The sequence below is a fragment of the Syngnathus leptorhynchus genome, chromosome 2 (assembly GCF_054491065.1).
Source record: "Syngnathus leptorhynchus isolate UIUO chromosome 2, UIUO_Slep, whole genome shotgun sequence".
NCBI classification, from domain to species: domain Eukaryota; kingdom Metazoa; phylum Chordata; class Actinopteri; order Syngnathiformes; family Syngnathidae; genus Syngnathus; species Syngnathus leptorhynchus.
In genome coordinates, this window is record NC_141196.1 from 14,051,831 (window position 1) to 14,067,786 (window position 15,956).

At 43.6% G+C, this 15,956-nt stretch overlaps 1 protein-coding gene across 3 annotated transcripts in view; it reads left to right on the forward strand.

The window, feature by feature from the left end:
* Window positions 1-3,906: 3,906 nt before the first annotated feature.
* Window positions 3,907-15,956, forward strand: part of LOC147060896 (A disintegrin and metalloproteinase with thrombospondin motifs 2-like) — an 83,787-nt gene continuing 71,737 nt past the window's right edge. The window contains exons 1-3 of one of the 3 annotated variants that reach the window (XM_085905895.1): window positions 3,928-4,005; window positions 4,093-4,133; window positions 6,273-6,697. In XM_085905895.1, coding sequence (XP_085762021.1) covers window positions 4,100-4,133; window positions 6,273-6,697 — 459 coding nt within the window. In that variant the 5' untranslated portion in view covers window positions 3,928-4,005; window positions 4,093-4,099. Of the gene's footprint in view, window positions 4,006-4,092; window positions 4,134-4,785; window positions 4,907-6,272; window positions 6,698-15,956 lie in introns of those variants that run through there. The other 2 variants (XM_085905896.1, XM_085905897.1) reach the window with 2 other exon arrangements.

The window sequence follows — 15,956 nt, forward strand, 5'->3', positions numbered from 1 at the left end:
AGAAATATGAATTTCATGCAGAAAGAAGATGAGTGTTGGTGTTAAACACTAAATGAGACACTTGTGCATTTGAATGACATAAGTGCAAAAGCATACACCTACATGCTCCAACTACCCGCCCGTCAATTATCTGAACCGGCGCATGGGCCAGACGGATCATAGGCGAGCAGTGGGGGAAGTAGGCCACAGGCACCCACTGAGTTCTTAGATAACATATATGTGTGCATGAACAGTCAATGCAACACAAGAAAGAGTGTGTGAGCGACTCTGTATGTGTGCACCTTTGAGCAGCTAAGTAAACACTCAAGGGTGGTCCTTGAGTGCATGGTGGCATATTGGCATCGCCAGGCAAAAAGTGAAGGTACTACTCACCTACAGGTCAAGCTCCACGGGATTTCATAGTTCTTCACTCGATTAAAAGTATTGACAAAACCATGCGGTAAATCTTACTGCGAAGGTATAATATTGGAAAGAATAAAAATGGTGACCATGTGTGGGGCGGATGGCTGTATACCTCAATTTCGTTGGCCACCTCTCGGGCTAAATAGACTTGCTGTACGTTCATATAGAGCTAAATGCCTTGCGCACATTCTCAGTCTCAGTTTGAAGCAAGTATTGCTTATTCATCATAAATCAATACCACAGGAAGGAGAAGGCGATGGGGTTCTTTACCCCGATCCTTTCAGCTATTGTTTGTGGTGGTCAATACTTGATAAGGGTGCAGAGCAGTACGTTTTTATGTTTATTTTAAGCGATGTGTTCTGTTGTTGAATTTTGAACGAATGGACATATGTTGTGCATTAAATCAAAACACACATGGCTCTTGCCTGATGCGCTGTCATCAGGCTTTGATGCTTTGTCATGTAACCTCAGGAAGACACTGGAAACACCTGTCTATGCTCTCATAAGGCATGCTAATGCATGCAGACACATGGTGGCCCGCTGCCTGACCTTGCTAGGACGGTAGGAGTCACTGGAGACAGGCCACGGCCGCCCTGCAGGACACAATACGGCATATGTTCACTTGGTGAAGCCCTTAACACATGCGACATAGAATTGTTGATCCAATAGGTATATAAAATGCAGGGGAACCGCCAACACTTAGCAGCTCGGCAAAAAAATCAGGCATACAATCAGCTAAATTAAATTTTCTGATTTATACCTATGGATCAAAAGGTTCCTGTCCACAGCAAGCAGTCTAACATTGTCTCATCACAGGTGTTCTATTTCATGCTTTCCCTCTATTGGTGGGGTCCTTGGGGCTACTCAGTACTTTTGGTGAGACCTGGTTTCAAAGAACAAAACTTGTGACTCTCAAGGAGGAGGATAAGAGACAATTGCTTTCACTGCTCATTGTTTGTCCACATCACAAAAAGAGTGGACTTGAGGCAGTTCACTTCAACGACAATGTTATTTTCATTCTTTCAGTGACTGAGCAAAGATACTCAAGGAACCATGAAAACATGTCTTGGTTGGTTTTGGATTGCCACTTGAAAATGGAAAAATAAATCAATGATACACAGATTGATACAAACACTTCCTCTCAAGGACATCCAGCTGTCAAAACTTCAAGCAGCCACCTATTGAGACAAGTAGCATTTCATCATCAACAGTACATTACAACGAAGAAGGAATGAGATTTTATCCGCTTTTCTTGTCTGACCATCTCGCTCGTTTTATTCACTCACAATCTGTTTGTACATGTGCCGACAGTGGACATCGCAAGACTCCCCCCCTTCCCAGAAAAATACACAACTATGTGCCTGTTCACACATCCACCCTGCCAAACACGGCTATAATAATAACCTCCACAAATACACGAGTCCATGTGCGTGTCTGTTGGTCTGGGGGAAATGGGATATTATTGTCTCTCTCCCTAGCTCCTTCAAAGTGCACTTTTCAAGGTGCAGGGCTTGGTATCTCCATGGCAACAGCTTAGCAGCCGGGATCAGTAGGAGGGAGGAGGTGGTGGGCGATGGGGATGGAGGCAGGAGAGGCGATGGTGTGGCTGTGGGTGTATGAGGGCCACATAGGCATGCAGGGTACATGGACTGGGAACATTGTGATATTTTCGACAGAGTCGAGATGGCGGGGACAAAGAGGGCGGGTCATTCTTCCAGAGATGTTTGTTTGTATTTGTGTGGCATTATCTAGCCATCTGACAATGTTTCATGTTATTATTTGGGCGTCAAGAGCCTCTGTTGTGATCCTGATGCTTGGTAAAAAATGACATCCCGCGATCTAATGAGTGCGTACATGCGCGCACACGCACACACACACACACACACACACACACACACACATACACACTCATCAAAATCGTGGGCCACACTAACATTAAACTTTCATATTACAGCAAAGGCCATAAACTATTTTCCCATGGGCCGCGTGTTTGAGACCCCTGCTCTCGACTCCTCATAGGAAGACATGTTGGTGGATTTCAAGTGGTCCTCGATGTATTCTTCCCACGGGCTCACATAGCAGTAGCATCCCATCCCTACTGTACACAGTGAACAGTTTCCCACTATTGAGAGGCCAGAGTTTCCCTTGAAGTCATCCAAAGCTACATTATGCTAAGCCTATCGGTGGCCATCAAATATCTCCACAGTCCATTGGGCCAAAAAAGGCCTTATAGGAAGGATTCTTTCTTCTGTTTGATGATATCCTCAAATGGCTGGTGTCCACCAGTGGCTTTGGGGATGGCTTCCACCTCAGGCATCCACGAAAACATCTTCCGATCATTCTAATCATCAGTGTGCTTTGTCTCGTCCTTCACCTAGTGTCTGTTTGCCATGTGTGACCATGCCAAAAGCCCGAGACATCTTAGCTCCTTGGATATTGGGGAGTGGGACACACATAGCCCTCCACCACAATAAGATGACAACTCAGGAAAGAGGCTGGCAAATTAACGTTTTGAAAGCTAAATTGTGACTACTGCTGGTTCTCGGCGGCTCTTCACTTGTGTCCGGAAAGTCTTTGAAAATCACAGCACAAAAGTAAAAATACAAACCCAAGGCTATAAATAATGCAGTTTGTGGAATGCAAATTGAGACAGTCTGAAAATGACATTGAGAGCTGAATCTATTCTATAACATCACGCCTATGCTGTCTTGACTTTTTGTCAAGATTTCTATTCAAATAACTGTGAAGCAGTATTTAATATACATACACACACACATCAATCTATTTTCTGTTGCTATTGTTCTTGTTAGGGCTGCCGGTGAGCCAAAGGGCAGCTTATCTCCGAGCTAATTTGGAACAAGAGGCAGCACACACCCTGCACTGGTCGCCATGCAAACCTTCAATTAACCTAAAATGCTTGTTTTTGGAATGTTTCAAGGGACCCAAAGAAAACTCACATATGCAGAGGGAGGACATGCATACTCCATTCAGGTATGCAAAGATTCAAACGCCAACAGCTGTGAGGTGGATATGCTTTCAGGTCAAGCGGGGGTAAAATTGAAAAGGGAATAGCAGGTTATATCTTTTCGTAATGTGGAGTTATGAAAATAATATTCAAATGAATGCTAATGAAAACTAGAATATGCGCAAATACTTAGTTAATGAAAACGTCAACCTTAGGTGTTTTCCTTCAGGAGCTTTTAAAAATGTACAAAAAAGAGAACATTTCACTGTCATAAAACCTTCTACTGATGTGACTATAAAAAGAGAAATATTTTGTCACTTTCTAAAAAAATAATGGCTCAAACCATATTTTGACCACATCTATTTATGCATGAAACATCTTAGCATGCAATTAAAAAAAAAAGAAATTATTATGAAAATGACATGGGCCACAATTACAGGGATGCAATATAAAGTTTAAAGAAGCCGCAGAAAAACTTGCTTCTTTCGCTACTGCTGGTGAGCATCACGGGGGGCGCTGTTGCAGCCAAACCCAACCTTTGACAGGGCATTTAAAGTCGATGCAGACGGGGAAGTTTCATTTCCACAAACCCTCGCCATACACTAGATCTCTGGGTGGTCTCCCAACCTTCTGACTTGGTAATTGTTTTGCTGCAATTTTAAATCCATTTGCCATTTGATTGTTAACGCAAAGCTAACCGGTACTTGTGTCCTCCCTCATTCAAGTGATCAAATGAATTTTGATGGCTGTCCTAAATGCATGACAGGTGAGCAGAAAAGGAGCTACAAAAAAAGCCATTGATACACTGCACAGTCAATGCATTGAGTTCAGAAAGAATCCAAACATCAAACTGGACGTCACCTCCTCGCTACATTTGTAGGAAGCGGTGTTTCTTAGTTTGAAGCACCTCAACTGCACATTTCCTCACAAGCTGTATCGAACTGTCAGAGGACGAGCACGGACGTTCCGGTGACGTCACACCATCTAATTCGAGTCCGTAAATTACCAATTGATTATGAATTTGCAATGCCCAATCGAACAGTGAGCAAATTACGACTCATTCGTGCACAGTACTAGGGAAAGTGGTTTTTGATGATCCCCAGATGTTTTCTCTCTACGGGCCGGTCGAAGGCCAACACACCTGTAAGTGTGTATTTTGCCTGGTTGTGTGAGTTGCACTCCATGGAGTGGGGTGGGGGACTTGCCAAGATAAAGAGGAGTTGATAGTGGGAGAGAGAGAGAGAGAGACGAACTGAGAGTAGGAGAGAAAGAGAGAGAGGGAGGGAGAGCGAGACGGGAGGAGAGCTCCGTCTCTCCCGGTGCACTTGGCAGTCTTGTTGCGGGCTGCTGTGCTGTTGCTGTCGTGGCGTGGCTGGTCGCGCCAGGCGGGGGAACTTCACCACACTGGAGCCCGGAGTCCCACTCTCTCACCTGCGCAGTTCGGAGCTGCCATGGGTCTCTCGCCTGGATTTACTGTCCTAATCGTTCTATCGGCCTTTCTGCTGCACACCAGCGGCCTTTACATCGCCAGTAGCGTTGGTACGTACGTACAGCGGCGCGGTGGGGGGGAAACGTGGCCGGTGTTTACATTGTTGTCTGTCCCATCGGCTCATCTCTCTCTACACATGGAAACTCCCCCGGTGGAGCACAGAAGCTCCAAGGCGGGCGTGCATGTTTGCTTTGAGCCATGCAATTTTTTTGCAAACAACTTCTGCGTGTCCTGCTTGCGGCGCTTAATTGCGGAGACTTGCAAAAGGTCCCCGGGCGGCGTGTTGATTTTTTTATTTTTTTTTCTCGGGCCATCTAAAGCATCGTTACACTTGCGGATTTAGCAGAAGGGGGAAAACACAACTCTTAGATGATGTGCATCGCATCTATCGATTTGTCACAGGACTCTGGAGTCGGATGTCAGCATATTGATTACACTATTATCAAATCATTCTCCAACACGGGGTGGTGAAAATATTGTTGTGCGTGGTTAGTTTATTGCCTTTCTGGAAACTTTTTGAAAGACTCTACATGTTGAAAATTGACAGTCAAAGCAAGGGCACATGAGGATCACTTGAAATGCTGCTGCTGGTGCTTGCGTGTGCTTCGTGTGTATGTGGGCAAGCGTTTATGTTTGTGGGGCATCCCCCAAAAACTTGCATGTCACAGTCACGTGGTAAAAGAAAACATTGCTCAATGCAAAAAAAAAAATGTACACGTTATTAGTGCTTCTCTCTCTCATGGTTACGATGCAGCAATGAATATTCATGATGTGTTGACGAGAATACCACCCAAGAATGGAATTGTGGATTTTTCTTTGTTTTTTTTCTTTTTCCTATCTGTGGGGCTTTTAGAAAATATATTTTTTCATCTTAAGATGCCTGACAGCGAGAAAGCTGTGCGAGAGAACTGCAGTTAGCACCTTAGTCTCACACTGGCATCCCTGTTGATGGTGGAAGGGCACAGAAGGTGTCAGGAGCGCAGTGCGCTCTGCTGAGGCTGCCTTTTCCAAACATGTAGCCTGCCTCCCTGCACGAGTTTGCCTCCGGGTTTATATGGGTGTGTGTGCGTGTGTGTGTGCGTGTGTGTGAGCGCGTGTGCGTGCGTCCGTGCGTGCGCGCGCCTGTGTGTGTGTGTGTGTATAAGGCCCGCACCTTGCATTCCCTTTATTAATTATTGCTCACCATTTGACACATCTTGGATGGAAGAAAGCATTCCTCAGCATGCTTGACATTTCTTTAATCCCTTATTTTCCCTCCCATGACTTTCTTTTTCCATGTCAACCTGCTCTCCTGTTTATGCACCTTTTTCTTTTTTTTGGGTCTTCTCATCTGTCGTTATCAATCTGGTCTTTCCATGTGCATTGTGACTCCCTCAATCACGCGCTCACCTCTTTGCCCCCGTGTCCTTCTCTCAGACTCCCTGCAGCATGTCCTGGGGGAGTATGGACTGGTGAGGCCGATGAGTGTGGATGCGGAGGGCCACTTCCTGTCGCACGCTGTCTCGGCAGGCCGTATAGCAGGAGGGCAGCCCCGTAGGCGCCAGAAGAGGGAGGTAGGAAGAGGCAATGAAGAGTGGGAAGGACCGAGAGGAGCAGGCGAAGACCGAGCGCCGGCGGCCCGCCGGGAAAGGCTCTACTACAACGTCACCGTCTTCGGCCGGGAGTTCCACCTGCGCCTGCGCCACAACGCCAGGCTGGTGGCCCCCGGAGCAAAGATGGAGTGGCGCGACGACAACGATAGCACGCGGCGCTTTGAGACGCTGCAAGACAACTGCTTGTATGTGGGTGACATCACAGACACGCCAGGAGCCACCGTGGCCATCAGCAACTGCGACGGCTTGGTGAGTGACTTGCCCTCTTGCTATTTTAATGGTGTATTTATGGGATGGAAAAATCCAAATATACTATATTCTACATCCTGTCACTGTTCCCAAGGTGTCTTTCTGCTGCTCTGCACACTTGATCTCCCTGAAAGTAAAACAACCAATCACAGCAGTAGACAATTAAGCTTCCTTCATAATATTTACAGGTCACTTGGATGGATTTTTTTTCCTGGCTGCTTCCTGGCAGGCTTTTGGAGGTTTGCCAATGAATTGAAAGTTGGCTATTAGGGTCTAAATGAATCATATTAAGATCAGTTTAATATATATATTAATTATATATATATATATATATATATATATATATATATATATATATATATATATATATATATATATATATATATATAATATTAAACTGATCTTAATATAATCTTATATATATAATTATAATTATATATATTGCTCTTTTTCTGCAATGCATTTTCAATGGGCCTCAATTATACACAAATTTTCTTTATTTGCGAGTCCCTATCCCTCGTGAAGAGCAAGGCTCCACTGTATACGTGTATACACATCACCACTAAATGGCAGACATAGCTTAGTTTTGGCCTTATACTGCCTTATACTATAACATGACTAGGCCTAATAATTGTCGACTGATATGCAGGACAAATATAGCACATCAATAATATAAAAATCTTGTGTGAGTTGATTTTTGTGTGGAAAAAAATGCATGAAACAAGTTCTCAATGCTCAACGTTGGTTTGCTTTTCAGCAGTTTTGTGCCATCCAAGAAAGACCACTGACAAAAATAATTTGCAATATGTGGTTATTTTCTTGTTTGCTCTTGAATAGTGGAGCTTTTATAGTAAGTATATCATTTGAGAACTGCATCATGAAAAATTAAATATCAAGAGTTTGTATTTTGCACAGATTTATATAATAATACTGATAACACAATGAATTTATAATGCACTTTATAATGTAGAGAAATTTCCACATGCTATTCTGTCCATATATTTGCGATACATCTGGTTTGTAACTGATGTGTCCCAAAATAACACTGATTAAAAAAAAAAAGCGATAATCTCATAGATGGGTGCTGAGTTTTGTTTGGCATTGTCAGAATGGTGTTATTTTAACAATGTCTATTCTTACCATCGTAGTTTTGTCCATTGAGTATTATACAGTAGGTGCCATGTAATTTGTTGAGTCAATATGAGATCATGAGGAGAAGATCCCCTCAGCGGGAGACTGCTTATTAGTCAGCCAGACCAGCCCACCACTAGAGCTGAGCAGAGGCAACTGGATCCGTTTAGGACTGAGGACGCTGGGGAGTGAGCGAGCAAGCATCTGACGGAGCAGGCAGGGAGCCAGGACAACACAGACCTGACATGCCCATTCAGCATGACACCAGCCAGCGGCAGCTCATTGCCGCTGCTTGCTCCGGCCTGCCATCGCGGGGGCCTTTCGGCAATTTGGAGGAAACGCTACTGTCAAAGTGCGATCCGATTGGGATAACGGATGAGCTTGTCAAGCGGCTGACTGCCCCGCTTTGGCAAGAGACACGTTTAAAGCATAGTTCCACAATTGTTGGCCTGTCATCACCCATGCGTTCATCGCATATTGACAGCTCGGGCATCTTAAAAGCTTTGACACCACTTAAGACCGTAATGAAACAAAATGTGGTTACACTTCATAATAAGTAGCTGCAAATAAGATTTGAAACGGACATACCTATCGCTACAAACCACAATGTTAAATTAACGACAAATTTTGTTGCTCTCATTTTTAAGGACGTTTTAAACATAGCTGCAGCTGCACTGTCTACAGTATAACCCCAACTATCGTAATAATCCAGAGTGCTGTCCACTTGTGTTTAATTTGTCTCTCCCTGTCCCTGAGCAATTTATGTCATCACCCATTAGTTCTTCCATCCTCTGCAGGCATGCAAAGAAGTACAGCCAAGCTGTGTCAAACAGATCTTTTTTTTTTTAAACCCAGTGGAGCCTCATAGCCGCCGCCCGACCAACTGTGTCCCCTTATTCAGTGACCCTGAGTCTCCCTGCCTGTTGGTTCGGGTCCAAAAGTTTCAGATGCAGAGCCGAGAAGGGCGCAAGGGAGAATCTTTGGACGGCCGAGTGACCCTGGAAGGGAATTGGATTCATTCAACATGCGGCTGTGATCAGCTGGGTTGGTTGTGAGGAGACAAAACACTGTGCAGTATTGGAAATGGGCTGTGTGGGGTGAGCACATGTACTTTAGTCTTTGATGTGCAGCATTAAAATTAAACTGTGGTTTGTGTACAAATGCAGAGCCATGGGTTGCAATTGCTAGAGGATATAGAAAATCCTTTGTGGCCACAAGGGAAGAGTATATCTTTGTGCGGTTTTAGGGGTGGGATTTAGTATTTAAATTGTGTGCTGCAATGTCTATGCTGTGGCTGGGTTTAAATATACAATATGATATATGGAACATAATTTGTGGTTTGTCGTACTGCTTGCATTATATGATGACAAAAGACTTCCACTTTTTTTGTGCTCAAACAAACCATGGCGGCTTTTTTTCATGCAGATTCTGGCACAATCTATGTAAATTACTGACTACTACTACTGAATAATAATAATGGAGGGCAGCACAGTGGATCACTGGTTAGCAAGTCCACCTCAGTTCAGAGGTTCGGCCTTCCTGTGTGGAGTTTACATGTTCTCCCCGTGCCTGCGTGGGTGTCCTCCGAATACTCCGGTTTCCTCCCACATTCCCTCCCAAAAGACATGCATGGTAGCCCACTCCGAATTGTCTGTAGGTGTGAATGGTTGTTTGGCTATGTAGGCCCTGCGAATGGTTGGCGACCAGATAAGAAGTTAGGAATCTGAATGAATGATGATAAAAACTTGACAACAACAACAAAAGGAATAAGCCCGTCTCGAAGGAGAGTAAATATTTTGAGCCACACCTAGCAATAACTGGATTTTATGCTCCATCTTAACCACACTCAGAGATTGTTGGACATAGAGAGATTGTATAGACCTGATCTTTCCACAAAAGTAGAAAATTAATCTGGAAGACCCTCTATAATTTGACCAACTACCATGCATCCACATATGTGTGCTACTGCTGCCACAACTTCTGAGATAATCATTGGGTTGTGGCAAATGATAGGGTAGCCACGTTAGCGTGGGAACAGGGGGTCATATAGGTTGAGCTGAGGTGCATGAAAGCAGGCTGCAAATGAAGTTCAGCGAGGTGAGAAGGGATCCTTATGTCTCATATGAAGTGGGGTACCTGTCATTCCTGAGCTTGGGACCCAATTTCCAGGGGGATGCACACCTGGATGTTTTTACGAACACCTTCAGAACACAATAGCCACTGCTAAAGAAAATATCAGGTAGACTGACATGTGATCACACTCTCAAAGTAACATTCCTCTGCCACAGTTTCACTCTGCTAAATAAGGCATGCACAACATATTGTCATTAGTTGAGTGCCCTGCGATTGGCTGGCGACCAATTCAGAGTGTACCCCGCCCACCGTCCAAAGAATGCTGAGATAGGCTCCAGCACGCCCGCAAGCCTCGTGAGGATAAGCGGTCCGGAAGATGAAATGAATGAAAAGAAAATATTACACATGGTCAAACACTGTAGACAAGCTAACAAATAGCATCTATGTGGCAGTTTTTTAACAGATAGTTAATCACAAATAATGCAGCAACACATATAGACAGACAACGTAGTTAATAATGCCAGCCATTTTCAGACTCTTCCCTACCACCCACGGGATAAAACTTAAAAGACATAAAAATGTCCATGGAGTGCTCGTTTTCTGGAATGAATTTCAATCAGGAAAGATGATTTGAGATGTGAGTATTTTGAGTTTGGAGTGCTGTCACGCAGCCAATTCAACTTGTATTGTAAGACAGTATTGTATGTTTTCTGGATTGCATTTCTCACAAACATACAGTGATCCCAATATTGCTAGACAAATGAAGACAGGTATTAAACAAAAAAAATAGCGCTCAACTTTTTGAAGAATCATTGACAAGTTTCTCTTCCTCGTTCCTCTGCCAGTTGCAGCACTCTCCTAATGATGCTATAAAAACACAAAATGACAGTAGAGGGAAAAGCATGTAGCAGACAGGTTTTTTTTCTGGGCCTATCACCCACGGATTCAGTTTAAAAGACAGAATATGCAAGAGATGGTGTTCTTTTCTTGAGCAGTCTGTCTATTTTCAGTTGCAACATTGTTCTTGAAGCAAATCATAAGTGGCACAAAGGGTCATAATATGGTGATTCATTGACCGATGTGTGCTTTACTCTGGTCGTCTGGCAAAAAAAAAATCTTTCTGGTAGCTTTCAGCGGTTGAATGGTTGATTTATCTTCCCAAAAACCGTTCCCGCGATCGAAAGCATGCATAAAATATTTAAGGATGAAGTCCCGATCGATTCAAGGTTGTCAATATAGATTCAAAACCATAATCTATTCACTTTTTTTAAACAAGTGCTTGTCCTTTTAGTGAACATACACACTGCCACTGGTAGCAGAGGCTTCAATCGTGTGTGAGTGTTTTGACAGAGGGTACGGTCAATCATAAAAATATGACAAGAATACACAAAATGACAGTGACACAGACTCTTACACCAGCCATGCTCCGGGAACACTCTCAGTCATTAGGATTCAATTGACAAGACATCCTTTCGCTGAGCCAAGCCATCCATCCCTCCATCCATCCGGCAGGCTCGGCAGTTAAGGTCGGTCAAGCGTGGCGGCTCACCAGGCCCGGCGGTGTGTTATTGCTCCCCGGGTCGCACGATAAGCAGCTCTCAATTGTAATCAGCTCAAATTGAAATGATGACATCAATTACAGCACTGCACGCACACGTTATTGACCCTAGACCTCCCGGCTGTCGGTCGTGAACGGGGCTGGCCGGGGGTGGAGGGAGTGAGTACTTGCGGGCTGCGCGGTGCTGAAGGGAGAGCCCGGTTTGGAGAGCGCGAGGTTGCCGAGGAATAACTGCGAGAGGGCGATTAGTGTTCTCGGTATCTGATTGCAGGTTCCACCCTGCAGTGTAGCTCACTCAAACACACAATTATTCAATCTGGAGCTATTATCAGACAGACAGAAACAGAGGAAGAGAGGGGGAAGAGAGCCGGCCCATTCTGAGGAGCGCTGAATAGAGCTAAGGAGTGCTTTTACCAGAGCTGTGATTACTGCCGCTCACTCAGTGCACTTAACCAGCCCCCTCGCCTCCCTTTCCTCCGGCGCTCTGTCATTGAAAAAGTGATGGCTTAGATTGTTTGAGTGGGGGAAATAACAGGTTTCACTCGAGAAAATAAAACAGTGGAATCCCCGTGATGATAGGGGGGAATACGTGTGATGTCATTTTAGGTATGACACTGAAAAAGACCTCCTTTCAGATTTCGACAAGATTAGAACAGGGCTCAGGTATGGAATTGTAGTCTTTCCCACAGACACCGATCCATCCGCCAGTCAGTCAATCACCCGGCCTCAGGCTGCGGGGCCATGCAGGAGCTGATCGATGCTAGCCAACATCAGCGTTTCTCTTACTAATAGGGCTTGCATCTGCAGAATCTTGCAAACATTCTCCCAGTCACACAATTGGTGTCCAACTCCCTTTTGACATTATTCTACCTCACGGCCATCATCTTCCCAGAACTTTGTTTTTGTCCTCAGACACAAAACATTACTGAATGAACACGTTTGTTAATCCTGAAGGAGGGTGATGCGAACCGTACAAGAAAGACAGAAGCTATCATAAAGTGGACAATGGATGGTTGTTACTGGAGCAGGAGGTCACTCACTTCCTGGCTCTGTGATGCTCAGCTTCGGCGCATCTCGGACAGATCATAGATATTTCATGTCAGCCAGTCACTTTTACTACATAAGTGCATGCTTGAACCCATTGCACTTAGAAAAAAAGCACTGCCAAGTCCAGTGTAATGAGTTATGTGTTGGTTTTGCCACGGGGCTTGAAGAGGAGCTTGGTTCACAATTGCACCTCCTCACAGAACCTCACACCTTCCTGCTTGCTTTTGTTTTGCCTGCAAGAGCGAAACAATCAAATTCTGTCTTCTACTGTAATATGTTTTTTTTTTTTTATGCCAGTACACAAGGAACCGGAATATGCAATATATTATATAATGCATCGTAATAACTGACTGTGGGGGTTGGAGTGAAGCAGCAGAAACAAAGAAATGCACCTCTTGTGCTTTGATGATGGTGAAACTGATCATCTGCCAGTGCATACAAGCGCATGTTAGTATTATGTAATCTGTTTTAACGACGGCTTTCCTATAGTGTATATTAAAGCAAAACAGATTAATTAATAAATATGAATTGCATCAATTATTTGGGATTGAAGTAATAGAGGCAAAATGACGCACACTACTTGGTTTTATTGTGAACAAAAACTAATAACTAAAACTACAGTTGTAAAAAACACAACTTTCTCAACAAAATAAAAGGAGTGCTTTACAAAGCAACTGAAGCAAATTATATTTTACATTTGTAAAACTAAAATTACAGCAAAGAAATCTCATGTTTTTGTCTTTGTCAAATAGTTGCATACATGAACTTTTGTTTTTGTATTTTAAATGTATTTATTTTGTTATTTTGTCCTGTGTAGCCTCTGAAGAATAAGGGTCAACAGTCATTTGAGAGTTGTAGTTTACTCGACTTTACTCCCCATTTTTGAAGTGAGCACTCCTGAAATACACCATATTTAATATAATATGTAAAATAAATGTAATTTTATTTTAATAAAATTAATAATTAACAATTATTAATAATTGAATAAATTTCCAATTTTAAATGAAACCTCTCTCTCTTTCTCTCTCTCTCTCCCTCATTTTTTCCTCGACTAATCCTGTACTTTCCTTTTTCCAACACATTTTGACATTGAGACCGAGATAAACTTGGTCGAAGAGACTTATTGTGGCGTTGCTCCACAGTTCATTTTTAATTCGTTGCCTCACCGCCTCAACCTCCCTCCGCTCCTCCCAGCACCTTGGCCGTATTCTAGAGGCTCCAAGCCACGCAGGAATACGCCACATGAGTCCCCGATGTGGCCCAATCAGGCAGAGTGGCACCACAGTGAGATGAGAGTGGAAGATGTGAGGGATGAGGAATGAGACACAATTGAAATGAGGCACACTGGAGAGGAAAGACTAATTGAGGAACAGGACAGAGCAGCCGTTCTCCATTATAATCCGTCGGGCGACAATAAATACTGTCGTGTTCATGCTTTGCATTTTCTCCTCTACACACTGGGTGGGTGTGAGTCTGACGTGATCTGACAGAACCCCCTGTCTCTAGTTTTGTTTTATGCTGCTTGACAGCACGAATCCAACATCTACTTCCTTCTCTTTTTTTCTACTCATCCCATGTATTTTACACACTGGATGGGTGGCAGAAAATCTGCATGCATTTCTGTTCATTAAACGTGAATGTTAAAGTGTTGCTCACTCTAACTTCTTTGGAAGAACCACGCGTGAGACAGTTTGGCTATGTTACGCCTGCAAGCGGAGAAAGCCATCTGCACACTGTGTGGTACAGTAATGCTTGAAGGCAGTCGGACTCTTGCAAGGGCATATTTAGTGAGAGAAAACAGGGTGGGGGTGAGAGTGGACAGGTTTGGTGACCCCCCCGGCCTCTGGTCAAATCAGAGCAGGGGGTGTTTTACGACGTTGGGGGAAACAGAACAACTTTGATTGCTTTCTCTGTAGCTGATCAACCGGTACAGAGGTCTTAGCACTTTGTTTACGATGTGGGAACAGAAGAAGTTTGATTGTTCCCCTCAGCAACTGGTCAATATATCAATATATTCTACATTCCAACATAATCATAACCATGTAACTGGCAAAAAAAAACATCCAAATGTTGTGTATTCTGAAAAACAGCACAACAAGTAAGGGCATTTGTCTTTGGTAGATTATTTCTTGGTTGTAACAAGGCTTCTTGGCAGTAAATATACCATTGGAAAGCCTGTTTAATTAAATGGTGCCACATTTGTAAGGAATGTGCATTTGTGGGATTATGTTGGATGTGCACATGACAAAAAACTGCCAAATATTCTTTGCCAATGTCAAAGAGCCGATTTTGCGACTGTCATTGACACTGGTTTTGAGCTTCTGCTACAATCGACGGACTCGTCCGTTTTTGTGCGGGATCCTAAAATCCTTACGAGCTGCCTTAATCAATGCTCTTCTTCCCCTTTCTTCCTTGATTCATCCAATCACCTTCTAGAATAACTCATCCAATCAGTGAAGGATGTTGATGGGGTGAGAGCTTTGCAAGCAGGAAAAGTTGACGTGAGGTGAAGGTTTAGAACCCTCAAAATCATCTTTTCATTTCTTTTGAACTTTCCACGTTCCATCCCAGTGTTTCGGCCGTAGTCCCAAGTGATACGCAAGCTGTTGTTGTCTATCTACTGATATGAACTGCGAGCCCAGTGTGCATTCGTAACGATATTGGATGAAACGTTTTTTTTTTTCTGTTTAAAAAGACACACGCTGCATGGAAAAAAGATCATTTTCATCAGTGTTGTTGTTGCTTTCAGTTTGACTTGTCGCAGTTGAAGAGTTAGCCATTTAATACGTTTGCAAGGCGAACGATGTCATCATTGGCAAGAAAGACTTTTGGTCAAAATTGACATTGGTAAGAAGAATAAATAAGGATTTTGCAGATGGTGTGATGTAATACAAATGTGCTTTTCCCAGAAATGATGTCTTTCTGTTTCCATAAAATGAAAATTTCAACTTTTTGCACTTCATCATCTTGTGTGATTTTAACTAAAGTAACTTCTATTTGTGTGATACCTATGATGAGCAATCCTAAAAATGAGACCTGAGTGTGTTCCACATGTGACCGTCTCTTCTCACATCGCTGGAGCTCATTCCTCAGCGTCTATGAGACCAGGGAATGGTTCAGATGGGGGCTGGGGTATAATTTGGTTACAGGAGGTAACTATGAGTTATGGCGGAGCGGAAGGCAGGCTTTTTGACACAGCCACGCGCTGGCTGATGTATAATGGCAATGCATGTGAGCTCCGAGAAAATAGCCTGCATGAACGACACGCGCACAGACGCGCAACGTATACGTGAAGGCTTCTTTTAAGCGTATTCAAGCAAACTTAACAATGATGTGTCGGACATTTCCCCATAAAAGTATTAGATGATGCGCAGGACAAAATTGCACAAAATCCCCTTTCAACAAAGAGCTTGAGTCATTTTCGCTCTCTTGCACTTTAAGTGGCTTTTG